This window comes from Dermacentor silvarum, chromosome 8 (genome assembly GCF_013339745.2).
Source record: "Dermacentor silvarum isolate Dsil-2018 chromosome 8, BIME_Dsil_1.4, whole genome shotgun sequence".
In the NCBI taxonomy this organism is placed as follows: Eukaryota; Metazoa; Arthropoda; class Arachnida; order Ixodida; family Ixodidae; genus Dermacentor; species Dermacentor silvarum.
The window spans coordinates 10,157,333-10,175,927 of record NC_051161.1 but is presented as its reverse complement, the minus strand read 5'-3'; the positions used below and the strand labels follow the sequence as shown (position 1 = coordinate 10,175,927).

The window sequence follows — 18,595 nt, the reverse complement described above, 5'->3', positions numbered from 1 at the left end:
GGGTGGGACATGCTGCAAAAATGACGTTTAATTCATAGATTAAAACTGGTCCATAATATTTTTCATTCAAGAACAGGTATTAATCGCTTGAACTATTTAAATTTGCCCGACGACGTGTCTATGAGAGTTGATCATGAACTCAAAGGGAAAGAAACTTCATATAAAACTAACGTGTTTAGAAAGTCCTTTTCCCCCAATACAATCCATGACTGAAATCGGTCACCACGTGATATTGTCAACATAACTTCAAATGACGTGTTTGTACAGACGCTTCATGACGCAATAGCATAGTAATGAACATGTTGTGGTGTTTTATCCGATGTTGCCTGTATTATGTTTCTTTCCTTTTTTCTGTTATGTAATCCCCCCACTGTAATGCCTATTGAAGGCACTGTGGGTACTCTGGTAAATAAATGAAGGTGTCTGTAAATCTGTGAAGCGATAATATGTTCGAGCAATTTGCAGGAAATGCATGTCAAGGAGATGGGTCGATAATTTTCACCGGAGTTTCTGTTGCCATTTTTAAATACAGGTATAACTGTTGCCATCTTCCAGTCTGTGGGAAGGTGACCAGTCGCAAGTGACTGTCTGTATGTGAAGGAGAAGTTTGCTTGATACTGACACGGTATTCTTTAAAATCTTTGAGTTTATACCATCTACGCCACATGAAGAAGACATCTTAAGGTTATTTCGGAGAAGAAAGGCCCTCCAAAGTGACTTCAATAGGTTCCATGTATTGGTAGCTGAACTCTGAAACACATGGTATTTTTGCAGTGTCCTCCTGTGTAAACACGGAGCTGAAAAATGAATTGAAAGCCGACGAACATTTGCTGCCTGGAACAGGCATATTGCTGCTGTTTTGTAAGGACACCTGATCGGATTCGTTGTTCTGCTTGATTATTTTCCAAAACTTAGCTGGGTTGTACTTGAGTATATAGCTCTGGAAGATCATTAGAAATATATTTATTCTTAGCTTCACCTAAAGCTGAGCAGTACGATTTGAGATTAGCTTTGTAGTTTTACCACGCAGCTGATGTGGAGCTCTCTCAGCAATACTATACAAGCGTTTTTTCTTATTCCTCATGCGTGAAGCTTTTTAGTAAACCAAGGGTTTAACTTATCAATCATTATATTTACTAGTGGAACATACTTGTCCACTAACGCGCACAGCGTATTTTTAAACAGTATCCAGTTTTCCTCAATGGATCTACTGTAAAAATGATGGCCACATAGACTGGACCTGAGGGAGCCTTCGGCTCCCCCTGGCCAGTTTCTCAGGACCAATAAAAGTTCTTGTCACTGTCACATCGAGTTTACGAAAAAAGTTTCAAGTTCTGAGATTATTGTTCTATAATTGCCTTTATTGTAATCACGAATTTGCTTACTCGTTACACCGGTAACCTGTGGCGTTATGTTTATTGTTGTTTGGAGTAAATGCTGATCGCTGAAGCCATCCAAGTATTCTATGTGACCCATAGTTTCACGTGCAGTACTAAGAAGAAGGTCGAGAACATTGAAACCACGTGTAGGTTTTGTAACAGCTTGAAAGAGATTGAAATCTAAAGACAAGTTGGTGAATTCAGACGATGTATGACAAGGAGATGATAATTTCGCCAAATCAGTGAGCGGATAAATGAAATCCCCCATATATATATATATATATATATATATATATATATATATATATATATATATATGTTTTCACCAGAAACATAAACATTAATTGATAGCGATCCTTGTGTCGTCTCGTTTATGGGCTGTTATAACGAAGCTTTCTTGTTGTTGTTGTTGTTGTTGCTGTTGAATTAGCCAATACAACAACCTGCTCAAATTAGCATTCACCTTATGTATATTCTCTATGACAGTTCTTCCACATCGATGAAAGTGTATTCTACGCTAAGTTACGTTCCTGCTTTTGCCACCAGTGTCTCGAAATGCGCAGCCTTCAACGCTCTCGAGCGAGAAGGGTTGAGATGACTGCTGTGGCTCCCCTCAGCGAGAATGACGCAGGCACTGTGCCCAAAGAGGTGGTGCTTCCGGAGAAAATGACGGAGCTTAGAACACTGGAACGGGAAGACACAAAACCACCGGCGCGGAGTCGAGCCCTGAGAAGGTTCCCTATTCTGGCATTGTATGGCACCGCTTGCTTTTCTCTCGCCTTCATTTCTCCCTACATACCGCATCTGGTAGGTGTACAACCTGTACCTTTATAATGTCTATCCCGCGGGAAGTTGCTGCGTCACTGTATGCGAAATGCGTATGGCACGCGTGTTGTTCGTGGTGGAGAGAGACGCGTCGACAAGACGAAAAGACGAGCCCGAAATAGTACGCCAGGGGAAAACGACAAAATGGGCGCTACTTGTATTTGTACTATTTCGAGCTCGTCTTTTATTTTTGCGAACTTGTATCAACTCGCCTAACAACTTCGCTAAGACAGAGAAATGTCTAGATCGAAGAACCTTATCTAGCTCGAAAGAGCACGTGAGCTGAATCAACCAAAACATTTGAGCGCTGAGACGAATCCTTGTTATGCAGATACTAATACGTGACAGCGGAATCGGGATTCTAGTATGGCTCACTGACAGATAAATAATGATTTCTTAATCCTCTTGCTATTTGAAACATTTCAGGGGTTTTACGTGCGAAAATCACGATGCGATTATGAGGCATGCCATAGCGGTGGCTCCGGAACAAGTTTGAGTTTCTGGGGTTCTTTAACGTGCACCTAGTGCACGGTACACGAACGGCTTGCGTTCCGCCCCTATCAGATTGCGGTCGCCGCGGCCGGGGTCGAACGCGCGACCTCGTTGCACCACGACCAGTGCAACGCCATGGCAACTAGGGGATCGCGGCGGGTAACCATTTTGCCATGTCCGTCATGGAAGACCATATTTTTTGCGATCAAATAACGTAATTTGAAACTACAGACATGCTCTGATGGGCAGAACACTGTAGCGGTATTTTTTTCTTTGCGTTTGGTTAAAGACTAGTCTTTTGATGCTTATTCAAGATTGCCTAAACAGAATCAGGCGATGGTACATAACAAACGTTTTTGAAACGCAGTGCTACAATTTACAATTTACAGTGGGCTACTTCACCAACACGGTATGTTGATGAAAATTTTGCTCTATGACCTTTCGTATAAAGATGCCATATTAACTCTTATGTAGATGTATAATATATACTTTGAGCTTAGCAGTTGCGTACTAATGTCGACATCAAATGAAGCACAACCGCAATCCTATAGGCATCCCTGCTAGCTGTTGTATAAGAACTGCACGGTTTTGATTCATGTTAGAAATCAAAAGCTGTATGGGTGTTGTGATAATGGTGCCAAATTCATACCTACAACGGGACTGGCCCTTGATTGGTCACGGTGTCCTTCATCAAATCGATATTGTCTCCTCCTATATCGCTATGGATAATTCATGGTCATTCGCCTATAAAAAAACAGTGTTGAGTAAAACACTCTTCTCTGTATCCCTCCCGTTTACTGGTCTCAGTGTTAAATTGACGCTGCAACTCGTGGCTGCAAGGGGAAGCTTTTAGTGAAATAAATTTTGCCGTGCTGACTTCGGTTGTCGCCAATCAGTACTAAAGTTTTGTGGCTCTCACGTGGTGGGTGTACCATAGCTGCATCTTGGGGTCACTTTCAGGCGGCGGAAAAACGAGCAGAGCATTGGCAGTTCAACGTCATGTATGCCAGCACTAGAGCGTCCATGCTTCTTGGAAGCCTTCTTAATATAGCAGTCGTAAGTTATACGTCTAATTGGATTCAAATGTAACTTTATGTTACCTGTGCCTCATAAATGCTTTCATGAAAACTTTACAGATTCAGCGCCTCACACCTCAAGTCACTCTGATTGTTGCATTCGTTGGCATGATTGTATGCGTATCATTTTACGGGTAAGATACGCTTCTGCAAGCTTTATTGCCTATCTAAAGTATAAAAACTTGAGTCTAATTTTGTGTAAGAGCACTGTACTGGCGCTTTGAATGCAGCCTAATTTCGGGATGTTTAACCAATTTTGATTTTTTCCAACGCTACCAAAACAGAATATTTAAAATAATTTTTATATGTAGTGTAAACAGTTTTTTATATAAAAACTGACTTTCGGCAGTGAAGTGATAGTACAAAATATAAGCAAGGGTATCGCGGTGCAATAAAAACCATTATCAGGGGTGCAGGTTGGCGTGCTACTGCTTAGCATTTTTCCATGCGCTCTAGCGTTATGCGCAGATGTTGCAAGTATACAGGTACATTGTACACTTTTATTACACTATATCGTCGAGCATAATTTACTTTGACAGAAAGTTAAGCATTGCTATAGCGTCAGGAGAATGGGTAATGAGTCAAACACATTCATCATATAGGCTCAGCCTTAAGTCCTTGCGAAGATTCAAACCAAATTATTTTTCTGGAACGGTGCCTAACCACAATACCTTTGTGCCCTTGCTGTCTGATTTCTGTCGCACACTACCCTGGCTGTTCACAGACAATCACGTACTCGGGTCATCAACATTACTTCATTTTCAGACCGTGGAAATGCGATTATGACCTACAATTACAATGACACGATGCACGAGCTGCGACACTGTGGACATGCTCTGAGAGCACACAGTAGGTAGCCAACAGAATATCTGCGAAAACGCATGAAATACGACATTGTGTGTGAAAAAGAAACAACATTCGTTTTTAAATTCGTTCCTTTCATGGCTTTATGCTGTGAGCAAAACTTTGAAAGTCCGAGGACCACTTGGCAGATGATTCAGAGTGTGTTTGTGATTTTGAGCCCAATACTAGAGAAACTTAGTCAACTACCATAAAGACATTCGACCTGGGTCTTGGGTTTCCCAGTCGAGTTTTGTTACTACTGCGCCGCGACCGCTGTGCGCAAGTGAAAAGGTAATATTGCCATAGGGCTTGGACAAACGGCAACGGTTTTCTATCGTGCTTGTTTCGTGCACCGAACTACGGAGCCTGGCTGTACACAGTCAGGCGCTGTGCGTTTGTCAAGACAAACCTCCTTGATCAAAGCGCAGTGATTAGGTTTCGCTGGATTTGATTTCCCTTTGTGTGTGGCGCGCACCTACTATGGGCGGTTGGCCAAGTGTCGGATGGTACCGAGTAAAGGTGACCTTGCGGAATGCTTGGAAACCAGTCGTGTCTCGTATGTCCTGCTTACAAATGAATACAGCTGCAGACACCACGCGTCCGTCACTGCATGCGTGCTAAACGCTTCAGATTGCCAGGGAGTGTGTTAGCGTTGTCCAGGAGTTTTCATAAGTTTTACTGATGGCAATACAGTTCTCACGTTATTCACGAGTACAAGAACAAGCGGGGGGAGGGGAGGGACTTGAAAACGTGGGATACTCCGAAAACATTCGTATTGCACTATCACTCGAAATCTAACCGCTGTTGTCCTTGCATCTCAATATCATGCCCAAGCGTGCAGCGACTTGCAATTTATTCTTTCTTTCCCTCCCTTCACCTCATCCTTTCCCTCTTTTTATTCCCGCCTCTTCCTCCCACAGTAAAATCTGGAAAACCAGGTTAATTAAGCCAGAGTACCCTCCTCCTGCTTGTTCGTCTTTTTTTATGTCTCGCTCTCATTTCTGCAGCAATTTTTAGCTACATATAAACACTGAAGTCTAACAGTGAATTGCTCAGCAATTGTAATTTACTCGGTGGTTCTAATATCAACAATGTTCTTCTCTCTTCTTTTTTTTATAGCTCTACGTATTGGATTGAAGACGTCAGCTCATTTGTGGGCGCTGCTGTGACGATCGGAGTGGTGTTCGGTTTCTTCTATGCATTTTTTGTGGTGACACTTTATGCAGCCGCCACCTTTAGGAGCCAGCGGAGCTGTGGTATAATAATTGTTAGTGAGTCTAGCAGCGAACACTTGTTCTTTAGAGGCAGTGTTACCATCACATTTTAATTTCAGGAATCCCTCAATACGTCTATTATATTTGGCGGAGCTGCGTACTAAGAGTTTATTTTCACTAATGCTGAGAGATTCTCGCATAATATATACTAAATAAATGGCTGGCTTATTGAACTCATGCCTCAGCCATGGTGAGCCTTGGTTTTTACCCAGACCTCGTCTGAATTCGAGCAAACAGTGTCTGGGCTTTAAATTGCCGTCGCTTCCTAACAACTATCATACCAAGAACTTTCATATTAGGCTTGCAAGTATGACGAGCTACGTGAAATGTATACCTTATCTTGACTGTTACATATTAGCAATATTGTTCTCTTACGAAATGTTATAGTTGGCGCATTGGCCTTGGTTTCATTGTTTATGCTGTATTTTTCTGCTTGAGTAAGCTGCTTTTGTGATAATTGTGTGCGCCAAAATGTATTTAATTAGGGGCTGTGGGCTCATCAAGCTTGCAGATTTTATCTGCAGTCCTCCAATTAGTTTATGTTGTACATAGTGGCAGATAAACTGGACCCGAATTCACAAAACGTTCTTAGGCTAGAACAGTTCGTAAGAACCGATGCCAGCCAGCAGCGATACTTGACGTATTATTAGCTACGGCAGCCGGCCAATGAGAAATAGCACTTACGAACAAAAAGATTTGTCAATTCGGCCCCTGATTTCATAAATACCGGGAAGGCGAGAAAAAGCCGTTGACGCCCTTACAACGCTTTACTCAATATCACTGTTACATATTATGTTAACACGTCAGCATTTATGTGGTTCGCAATGACAACTCAAGATTATGGTTCTAGGCGTAATAAAGGAAAGCGTAATATTCTATACCTCTATCAGTAATATATTGCCCAATGTGACCTCAGTGCTACTGGAGACAGAAGAAATCAATATTTTCATATCTTCTGGTGTAAAGAGCACTACTCGTTTATTGGTTTTGTTAGTAATGTATACGTAAATTGAATAAGGCTTGCATAGAAGTCACCATAAATTTCGTTCTTCGACTTTAGAAAACACAAAACGACCCTTGACACATGTTGCTATCCAGACAAGGGCTTGTACGTAACACATAAAACATATCAAGTCGCCTGCGTTGGTACGCGTATACGCTTCTATGGACTCCTTCAGGTACAGGGATTCATTCTAATTTTCGCCGCCCCGAGTGTTGAGCTACCAAAGCCATTCGAATCTTGCTTTGTCGGATAATGGTGTTAGATCTGACAACGTCGTGCGCAAGTCAGTACCCAGATGCCATTTGGGCACATTTACGGGGAGTCATGGGCACAGTTGCTTTCCGACGTTAATGCTGCATGACCTAAGTGTTTTTGGCAGATCACGTGCGAACATTTTCTTAAAATAATTATTTGGTGTTGTACTAGTGACATATTATTCACTAAGACCCTTATATTACATGAAGGTTTTCTTGGTTTAAACGTTAGAACAATTTTATTCCATCTCCGTTACGAGTCTATTCCTTTCGCCCGTCGGTATATTCACTGGATAGGTGCCTTGCTGCATTTATTTTAAAAGACATTTCGGGGTTTTACGTGTCAGAACCACGATATAGTTATGAGACACGCCGTAATGGGAGACTCCGGGTTCATCCTAACCACCTGGGGTTCCTTAACGTGCACCGACTGCACGGTACACGGGCTTTTTGAATTTCATCATCATCATGATCATTATCATCATCATCCTATATTTATGTCCACTGCAGAACGAAGGCCTCTCCTTGTCATCTCCAATTACCCTTGTCTTGCGCTAGCTGATTCCAACTTGCGCCTGCAAATTTCCTAACTTCATCACCCCACCTAGTTTTCTGCTGTCCTCGACTGCGCTTCCCTTCTCTTGGTATCCATACTGTAACTCTAATGGTCCACCGGTTATCCATCCTACGCATTACATGACCTGCCCAGCTCCATTTTTTCCTCTTAATGTCAACTAGAATATCGGCTATCCCCGTTTGCTCTATGATCCACACCGCTCTCTTCCTGTCTCTTAACGTTAGGCCTAGCATTTTTTCGTTCCATCGCTCTTTGTGCGGCTCTTAATTTGTTCTCGAGATTCTTTGTCAACCTCCCAGTTTCTGCCCCATATGTTAGCACCGGTAGAATGCAGTGATTGTATACTTTTCTTTTCAACGACAGTGGTAAGCTCCCAATAAGGATTTGGTAATGCCTGCCGTATGCACTCCAACCAAATGTTATTCTTCTGTAAATTTCCTTCTCATGATCAGGGTCCCCTGTGAGTAATTGACTTAGATAAACGTACTCCTTTGTAGACTCTAGAGGCTGACTGGCGATCCTGAATTCTTGTTCTCTTGCCAGGCTATTGAACATTATATTTGTCTTCTGCATAATAATCTTCAACCGCACTCTTACACTTTCTCGATTAAGGTCCTCAATCATTTGCTGTAATTCGTCTCCATTGTTGCTAAATAGGACAATGTCAATGTCATCTGCAAAGCGAAGGTTGCTGGGATATTCACCGCTGATCCTCACTCCTAAGCCTTCCCAGTCTAAGAGCTTGAATACTTCTTCTAAGCATGCAGCGAATAGCATTGAAGAGATTGTGTCTCCTTGCCTGACCCCTTTTTTGATAGGTAACGTTCTACTTTTCTTGAGGAGAACCAAGGTAGCTGTGGAATCCTTGTAGATGTTAGCCAAGATATTCACGTATGTCTCCTGTACTCCTTGATTAGCAATGCCTCTATGACTGCTGGTATCTCTACTGAATTTTATTTCGCCCCCATCTAAACGCGGCTGCCGTGGCCCAGATTTGATCCCGCGCAGTCGGGCTTAGTAGTGCAAAGCCTGAGTCACTGCACCATCACGGTGGATCTGCATTATAAGCATGCTCGGGCAGTTGGGGAATGCACCAATGTGAACGAAATGATATTAAGTGAAGAACATTGTTCTATTATGCAAGTGTTTGCTCAATCTCATTTGTACAGTAGCATGCCCGGGCAACGCCCAGTGATTATACCTGCTAAAATGCTAGATTATTTGTAGGAATTTTCGTTTTGCAAAAGCCTTTCGAATAAATGAAGGAAGTACGTAGTTGACGTTAGTCTCATTATTTTTTCTTTGTTTTAGTCTTCTATGGAGTGTGTGTACGGTATATCTAACACAGTGGGCTTCCTTGTCGGAACTGCTCTCCTTGAGGTATGTATTTGTGCTCTTATTTACTACTTCAAATTTACAACTTGACGAAAGCTGTCCTGTTTCAGTGGTGGCCAGATGCTATACCGTTCTTTATTTCCGGTGGTTGTATGTTTCTCGGTGCACCGTTTATACTACTACGATCTCCAGCCAAATGTAAGCCTAGTTCCTTTATTCCTCGAGAGAGTAATGATATACTTCACTAAGAGTCTTACTTGTGGCTTCTTTAACGTTGCGTTCTTCAAATTTCTCGAGGTGCATCTGCAAAATCCTTTCTATTGTACGTAGGCCTAAGTCCTGTAATGAAATTGTTCTTCTTTCTTTCAAGCAATTAAAATTCCAAGAGACCAACCTGAACAAAATGCTATCCGCCTCTTGTCCAACGCTCCAATGGTTCTCAGCGTTGCAAATGTCGGAATCGCCATATCGGCCCTCGGCTTTCACGACGGAACTTTGGAATTCCATCTCAAGGAAGGGGAGGTATGCCCTTATTATAAAGCTAACCGCAATTTTTGAAGTCAGACTACCTACGTCTGATAAGTCCTTCGTTCAAAATGTTGACTGTAGTACATTTTAAGGGTCAGAACATATTGTGAATACCCTGCTCGGATGAGCAGCTGACGCTTGAGGTTTATTGAGTGCTTTACTAGCGCATACAACAGACGCTTTACAATTCACTTTCATGAGCATCTTTCGCTCTTATGATACTAATAAGCGTCACTTACTAATAATAACTCTCTCTTAATTTTGTTGATTGAGTAAAATTCGGGAATATTGCGTGCTTTTCATATGAAATAATTTGGGTTCTTCAGTTGTTGCTTACAACTGTAGCGAGAAAAGCACGTGATTAAACATACGCTTTAACTAACGAAGCTGACGAGCTGGCCTTTGCCAAGTACGGCCGGAAAAGAGAAACGCGCAGTGCACAGGTGGTTCGCCGTTTCTTCAGCGGTCTCGACCCTAATGCAAACGAAAAAAAAAAAACATAGCAACAAAGGCAGAAAGTTGATTGAAAGTCCATATTTTGCAGTGGTTGAGTCATCGCGTTATAATTTACACTCACTTTGTATGACACCATCAGTACCCGACTTTGTTCTGAGCGATATTCGTGTCTCATGTCTACGGGGAGGGGGGGGGGGGGGGTACTCTTACTAACGAAATTATTTGCTACCCTTCTACCTTTTTGCATTGCGCACTTGTCTTTTTCTTGTACGCTGGATAATTTCCTGCATCTTGTGTTTTGACAGTTCCGCCTTCCCGACATAGAAGTGGCTGCTGTGTTCTCTGTTCTCTACATCTCTTACTCACTGGGAGCTCTCTTCTGGGGATACCTATTCACATACAAGTTGGTAAGATTTATGACACCTGCTGTGACACCTGGTGGCACATATGGGGGGAAAATATGGTTTCTTCCAAATTATTAATTTCACACAGCGCCACGTACACTTGCCACTCATGTGAATATCGCGGCCTGCATTCATGACAATTTACCTGTCGCGGTGTCTCAGTGGCTATGACTTTCTGCTGCTGAACAGGATTTCCAAGTTTGTATTCGAGGCCATCGTGACCGCACGTCCCAGCAGGCGCACGATGTAAAAAAAGCTCGCACACTTAGCTCTGGGGGTATGTTTAATTAAACCGAAGCCTCCTTCCTCACTAGGCGGCGTCTGACATAGCAACAGTTTTGCGACATTAAACACAATAACTCAGTTATTCCCGACCCCTGTATCTGCTACCATGCCCGCAAAATGCGTTGAATAGCGCGGTGCCAATTTAAGACTACTGCGCGAACAGATGCTTGAAAGCGAATGGCTCACATGTGTTGGAGCTACAGCAATTTCAGCAATGGTAAGCAAGAACTGGTATCACATGTCGACTTGTATTTTAATTAAATTGCTCAAAGCAAAGCGAAGAATAATTTCGTGAATATAAGGGGTATTGAAGTCTTTAAACGCTCTTTCCGCCAATATGTGTCTAAATTTTTTAGCCTGTCCTGGACTTGCGAACTATTTGCCCAACGAAACATCGAACGGGACATACATTATACACAAACCCACAAATTCCCGACTACAAATATTGTAGCAAATTGTCTGTGATGCCTGCTTCTAGTCTTTCTGTCCTGATCGACTTTGCACTGATAACATGTTTTTAGTAATCTAGGAACCAAATACTCCATCTAACATCATCAGTTACTGTCTTACCCTTGTTTTTCCACTAGAAGGCTATAAGTCGTGTAACTGAATACAAAAGCCTGCTTTTGGCCACTTGGTTTGCGCAAAATAGGAAAAGTGTGCAAATATTTTGGTTGGAGGATAGTATTCCCCATCATGCACTCCCTTTTATGCTTTCTATATATATGTATATATTGGCTTAGTTGCGTTGTTACTCTAGCTTCTGCTGTCACCACGGGAATCTTGCTTTCCATATATGTTTTTTTTTTTTTGCTTGATACGAATACTCAATGCAACAAATCAGTTAGAGCTCAAAATGAATGGTTGACTGTCACGTATGGTATGCGTGCTATGACAGATTAGCTTCAGCTACATCAAACCAGGAATCTAAACTAACGTTTGCGAACATCCTATTGATATCCTCGTACCACGACTCTACAACGTGTAAACCACCATCACCATGGCTGCCTTAGGAAATAGTATGCGATTTCGATGCTACAATTTTTCTGCTATACTGTATACGTGCGCCTATATGCCACCACCTCGAACCATTTTATTTTTGAGCGGTGTCTGTCGAATGGGGATGCATAATAAAGACTTACCAAGCACAACTCGAAAGCTGAAGCGTTTAGGACTGCTAGATCATCATGAGCAGTCGAACAGTGATGCATAATTCCAGACAGTTTGCTGAGAAATAGCGAAAGCTCTTTAGTTTCAAGTTGTGGGGTTAACATTTGTCGGTTGGACGACCGTCATTGCTTTTTTTAGTTCACTTTGCTCTCTAATCGCTTCCATTTTAGAGGTGGCCATGAAAAAAATTATTTCGTGGCTTCCTTTCATAGAAAAAAAAAAGTGTATCGTGGCTTCCTGCAGGAACAAGAGGACGTTTCGGTGCTGCTCGGATTTATGATAATGGCCGTGGCGTTCCTCTTCGTGGGTCCCGCTCCGTTCCTGCCGATTCCGCCGTGAGTTTCCGCTTCGACTTCTGAGAACCATGCATTCACTTTTTTCTGAGATAGACCACAGAATACAGGGTGTTTCAGCGAACACTTTCAAAATTTATTTAACGTTGCCTGTGGCAGATAGCCCAATTCTAGTTAATGAGCTGGTCTACTTGAAGAGGCGGACATTACTTGCACAAAAATTGACATGCATACTCGACTAATTAACAAAAATTTACTAATTAAGTTCTTAACTAATTACCTGATGGCCCATATTGCAATTTACAAATTGTAGCCGTGGAGTTCGCAAGGCGGATCAATTTGGAATTAATTCTCCGGATGGCACCAGTTTCGAGATATTAATTCCCGAACTTTGCGGAGAAATGCATTGGCATTCCAGTTAATTTTGTGCTTCAATGCCTAAAGCGACGTTTAAAGAACCTAACTGGAACGCCAATGCATTTCTCCGCAAAGTTCTGGAATTAATATCTCGAAACTGGTGTCATCCCGAGAATTCGTTCCGAGTGGATCCGCCTTGCGAACTCCACGGCTACAATTTTTAAATTGCAATATGGGCCATCAGGTAATTAGTTAAAAACTTAATTAGTGAATTTTGGTAATTATTGGACTATGCATTTCAATTCCTTCTGCAAGTAATGTCCGCCTCTTCGAGTAGACCAGCTCATGAACTAGAGTTGTGCTATCTGCCACACGCAACCTTTAATAATTTTTGAAAGTGTTCGCTGAAACACCCTGTATATTCGAGAAACAATTTAAAATTATAGGATCCTGGAACGTGAGCAACAGCGTTTGCGACTAGGAGAGTAGCGCATGACTGCCATTTTAAATACAAAGCCCAGTAAATATTTTAAAACTTGTGCAAAGTGATGTTTTGCCGAGCGTATACATATTGCAACTGCCGTGTCACTAGAAACGTAGGCGGGAACGGTAGCATTTGTCCTTTCATCATTTGCCACTGTCTTCTTCCTCAACGTATAGCAAAAATAAAAATAAACTGCCAAAAATACACCTACGAACACACATAGATATATTATATTTGTGTGGGACGTATACCGTTACAAGATTCTGGAACCGGCGATGCCGTTGCATTAGACATATCTGGTATCACGGTAATACGTACACCGTATTTGTCAGTAGCCAGCAACTGTTTAGGAGAGAATAACATGGACGTGTCTGTTGAATATCACATCAAAGATGCCATTTCTGATTTTAAGTATCCAAATTACCCTGATGCAGTTAGATGGGTTAGTTTACTTAATATGAAATAACTCTAGGTTTCGCAGTATATTGAACAGCTGTAGTTCGCAAATTGCACTAGTCTGTAGATACCTACGTCTGGGAGTCGGGACACTTACATAGGCTTTTAAACTTCCTATGGGCCCCCATGTTTTGAAAACAAACCACTTCTGACTGGTCCAACTTTTCAGCCTCTTGATATTGCATCATTTGTTCTGATTGGATGGAATTATTGGATGGATGAAGTGTCTCTTTACTGAACTCAAGCCCACGCTCCACCGTTCGTTGAACTGCCCACGTGTAATTGCGGCATAGGGATACGCGTTGCGCATGAGCCCATATATATGCTTCATTTGCGCAGTGTTCGGCCGTGAAGCACTGCGTCACCTGAATGCCTTCCTCTCCTCTGCTTTAGCCATTTGTTCATTCTAGCTTTCGTTCGCTGGAATATAGGGCTCGACATATATTGCGTAAAATGTTTATTCATCGGCATGTGGCTCGAACGCGCGTGTGGACGTATACATTCATGACCGGTCTATAATCGAACGTATACTGTAACTCGACTTTATTCTGAAACCCATGGTTCGTGTACTTTTGCTAACGGATGAACATCCATTTAAAAGCTGTAACTCTCGCAAACATTTACACTTCGAGAAATCTCCATCCCCCTCTACCATTCCCAGACGCATAGTGCGTGCTATACGCAATGTCTCGGCTGATCGTGCGCATTTATTACGCAATCAACACTACACTATAGCATTCATCAACAATATACGTCAGCATGATTTAACTTGATTTTTACTCAGCTGCGTGTATTTCCTGTGTGGCATTATTATTGTTCTGATGAAATAGTAATGTATTCTGACACTTTGACACAACATTTGTCTGTCAGTTGATCGGGCTCTATCATGTATTCTCGGCGTTTCCTTTTAAGCCGACGTATCGTTTTCAACTATGACCGATTATTTTTACAGAAAAAGGGAAAAAAGACACGAGTATTACTTGAAATGGCCATTGAGAGGCTATTATCAATAACAATTTTCAGCTTTCACAACAGATAAAGCGAGCCCCTTCGGGTCATTTCTTTTGGTGTCATAGGCGCCATCTCTGAGACGTATAGAGAGTCGAGTAGTGGTCCACCGTGACCTCCGCGATTGCCGATAGGGCGCACTCGATGTTCGCGTATCCGCGGCACCACTCTGCGGCGCGGATCTCAAACGTCGACGGGCAGACAACAGGTAATCCTCGCTTGATTGCTTGGCGGAAGGAGGTAAGAAAAACGCTTGAATTGATTCGTCAAGTGCGAGATATTAACTAGCAGCTTTCGTGAACGCTTACATTAACGATTGTGAAGAAAGAAAGAAAAATAAAGTGGTCAAAGTTATAGATTTCTCTTCACAGTTCTTATTGTGTATCGACTGTCTCGATCTGCATCATTTCTTTTCATTTTTACTGTCATTTGCCCCATAAATACCATTTGCGACGCATTTTTGCAGATATCTGTGGATCGTCTACCTCACCCAAGCCACGATAGGTTTTGGTAGTGCTGCTGTGGTCGTGGCCAGCTACAGCCTCGCACTCAAGAAAGCCATGTAAGACATTTCAACGTTGCGTTTACGTAGGCATACATTCGTTTATACAAGTGAACATTTTGTGTTATTGATTTTTTTCCCACAACGGTATAATGAAGCAATTAATTCATTAGCGAGTTCCCTAGCTGGCGGCTATTATTCTTAGTTCTCACGTTGCAGGTTCAGTTCTCTTACATTCGTTAATTATTTCAATCAATCAAAACAGCTTCCAGGCAACAACATTCTACAGAAACGAGTGGGATGACTCAGGAGTGTCTTAGCGCAGTGACAGACGGCGACAAGTAAGTGAACACACGCAAGCACTTGCGGGATTGTCCACTTGCTTGACTCCGTCTGTCACTGTTTTTAAACATTCATAATTATGTCGCACCGACAAAACCAAACCTCAACGCTCCTCGAGTGGTATAACGTATATATCCAGTGCACAAAAAAAAAAGAAATTCTTCGCAAGCGTAGTTTACATTGTGCTATTTACGAGCTAAATTAAACGAAGTTACACTGTGCCGGTGTTATTTGCAGACCTGCTGAGACCTGACATACCTCTGAAACGCCGCAGGGAAATTATATAGGGTGGTCATTACGTCAGGTCATTGCTCTTTATCGTAGTAGGAAAAGAAAGTATAACAAAGTATGTTAAAGTACGCTGATAGCTGGGGATTCCATAAAAATACGACTTGTATGCTCGTACATTACATACTTGTATGCTTGTGAAAGTAATCAAAAAGGGTTATATTAGTCGCAAAGATGTCGTGTATTTCCGTGAATGTTTCGTCTGGCTTATTTAACTATCAAAGCCATTCATTTAATCGTTTGTTCTATTTTATTCATTTCTATTTTCATTTTATCCTGTATTCATTTTTAATTAATTTTCCATTTTATTCATTATTTCGTTTATTTTTTTCTGAACTTATGTAGGGTCACTTGAAAAACGCTGCGCACCTGTGAATTCGCGCCATTTTAAGACTATGTTAAAGATTGTGTTATAATCAATACAAGCAGGGCAAGTCTCATAGGCCACACAAGTATCACATAATTTTTTTTTAGCGGGATGTGGCAATTTCGGCGACATCTATGCATCACTTTCTCATACGCTTTACTACAACGAACGCACCAACTCGCCGCGCAGAAACGCACCGGCAACTTAGTTTTAATTCTACATACCATAGGCGTACATTGCGCGAGGGAGTCGGAAGCCTCTCGTTGGGGCTCGGACACCACCTACTATGTATATATCTAAAATATTTTAGCCGCTGGCTGTTACATTTAACTTCAGCAACCGACCCCACTCCTTCGATTGTCTCACGTATTTCAAGTCTAACCTAAAATTTGGGGCTGAATTTGTTGTGGTGTTACGAAGTTCGCCAAGTAGGTAGAATGGTAAGTGGGCGAGTTGGTATTGGTTCAGCTTTAATAAGGCGCTAAAGACGAGGCGAATAAGGGAGACAAGTCACATGTTCACGCTACAACTGAGCATTTAGTGTGGAAAAATAAAGAAGAAAGAGACGAATGTACATAAGCTACATACAAGGATAGTGCACATGTGGAAGTATGCAGGGAAAATTCTTAATGCACTGGCGTAGACAATATTAATACGCATATTTTATTCTCTTCGCAACTCTGCACATGAAAGTGAACGAGGATTTCCAGACAGTATGTGGACTTACGCTACTGTTTGTGGGTTCCTCTTCGGTGCGATTACTCTTGGGTAAGCTGTGTTCATTTTCGAATTTAATTGTGGACTGCAAAGTAGTGGCACAACTGCTGTCTTGACTGTTCGTCAACAGGTCATCAGTAGCGCCACTGCTGAGCAGATATGCCGCAGAAAACATAGGCTACGATAATGCATCTCTGGTCATGCTTGCTGTATTGGTCATCTGTGTGAGTATATTATCCCAATTTTCGGGCATTGGACAATGTCACCGGCTTAACATTGCATGGGAAGACTCCAGTTGGTCTTAATCTGGATATAGTGCGGAAAATCAAATTAAATTAAGGCATCTACAAAGGGAAGCAACTGAGCCTGAATAATATAGGTATCATTAGTAGAACGAGCTTTTAAGAGTCGCAGTTAAAGAACGGGGTCCGGACAACCATTCAGGGCAAATTATTTAACCTATTTTATAGTTTGATGGGCATAACGTTAAGCTATTGTGTTAGCGCATCAAGTTTGTTTTCAATTCTGCGACATGAAATAGGTGGTCACTGTATCTTTATCACACAATGTCTCCAAGACGGGGCTCGATCGCGACCTTTAACCCACCCATGGCGAGTGAAAAGAAATACAAGACGCTAGGAAGAGGCTGACGAAGCTAAATATAAGGATTTTCTCGTATTGCTGTAGCATCTTCCTGTCATGTTGCGTGGTCCTAAAATGTATTGCTCCCCAAACAATTTATTGCAGGTTACTTATGCACAAGAACCAGATCATTAACTCACAGGCACAGCTTAAGCGAGTTCATATTTTAGTTGATATATCTCTGTTTTCGTCTTTGTATGGTATTGACTTATAGGTGGTAATTTATTTAATATAGCTTGTACGTGTGATGCATGTTGCTCTCTTTTTCTTTTATGTCATCACGACTGCAAATAAAAACTTAAAAAGTACCGCCACATATCAGTAGCATTGCTGAGGCAGCAAATATAGTTTACGTAACACAACGGCGTATTGAATGTTTAACTTCATTTATCCTTCCCTCAAACACCCAGGAGTCCTGGCCAAATGTAGAACAGCTTTTGGTTTTAACATAATTATAAGAATGTAGATGTATAGTTACCCCCTATATATAGTAATGTGTAGGTAACCCCACATCACAAGTGCGCTGTATTTTCTAATTATTGTCTGTTAAAATATACACGAACGTCTCTTTTTCTCTAGGTTATTATGAACTTCGCCTCGTGCATCAGAAACTCTAAGCGGAGGCGGACTATCCTTCGCGACACAACGGAGGATGGAGCGTACCATAGAAGAGATGATCCCTGACGAAACCGTCACCTCTCGTCTTGGGCATTGTCCTCTCCCTTTGATGTGCGACTTCCACTCGCCCATATACAAGGCCCCTTGGTCTTTCTTCTACCTATGCTGCAACAATATCCTTGTTTCTACGTCAACCTCTCATTTTCTATATCGACACCACAAATAAGTTGATCTCATAGTTTCGGCAAACGCTCGTCAGTTTTCACCAGACTCAGTTATTGTCGTCTTTGTTGGAGCCGAAGAAAAAAAAAAGGCAAGGTGTGATGTTTCCGCGGCAGTAACAGTTGAACCACCGATGTGCGCTGGAAAACATTCAAGGTCAGCACGAATGTCATTAAGGCACATTTTGTTCCTCTTCTGGAGTCAAGGTATTCCTAACATGCCTCACCAAGCGGCTTCACCATGCTTGTTGTAAGTATTCTGGAGGAATAATCCATTCATCTAAGTAGCGTGGTCGGATACTGAGAGCAGAGAACGTGCGTTTTAGTGTAATATTAATGTAATAGCAAACTCACAGCTGATGATTTGTGTTCGGCTTGCCCTGGCAGTGAGAACAGTGG

At 41.9% G+C, this 18,595-nt stretch overlaps 3 protein-coding genes across 4 annotated transcripts in view; 2 read left to right on the top strand and 1 right to left on the bottom strand.

The window, feature by feature from the left end:
* LOC119460611 (MFS-type transporter SLC18B1-like) overlaps positions 1–18,595 on the bottom strand; it is a 92,899-nt gene that overhangs the window by 63,040 nt on the left and 11,264 nt on the right. The window lies entirely within an intron of this gene.
* Positions 2,006–3,917, top strand: LOC125939768 (uncharacterized). The gene is made up of 3 exons (XM_049655193.1): positions 2,006–2,186; positions 3,657–3,752; positions 3,833–3,917. The coding sequence occupies exons 1-3, from the start codon at positions 2,046–2,048 to the stop codon at positions 3,908–3,910; spliced, it is 315 nt and encodes a 104-aa protein (XP_049511150.1). The 5' UTR covers positions 2,006–2,045; the 3' UTR covers positions 3,911–3,917.
* On the top strand, positions 5,649–18,138 carry LOC119460612 (uncharacterized). Of its 2 annotated transcripts, XM_037721634.2 has the most exons (10): positions 5,649–5,882; positions 9,035–9,103; positions 9,169–9,256; positions 9,429–9,580; positions 10,348–10,449; positions 12,145–12,236; positions 14,966–15,061; positions 16,692–16,766; positions 16,846–16,939; positions 17,937–18,138. In XM_037721634.2, the coding sequence occupies exons 2-10, from the start codon at positions 9,041–9,043 to the stop codon at positions 18,039–18,041; spliced, it is 867 nt and encodes a 288-aa protein (XP_037577562.2). In that variant the 5' UTR covers positions 5,649–5,882; positions 9,035–9,040; the 3' UTR covers positions 18,042–18,138. The 2 variants fall into 2 exon arrangements, with proteins under 2 accessions (XP_037577562.2, XP_049511148.1); XM_049655191.1 differs by lacking the exon at positions 5,649–5,882 and having other exon boundaries at positions 8,915–9,103.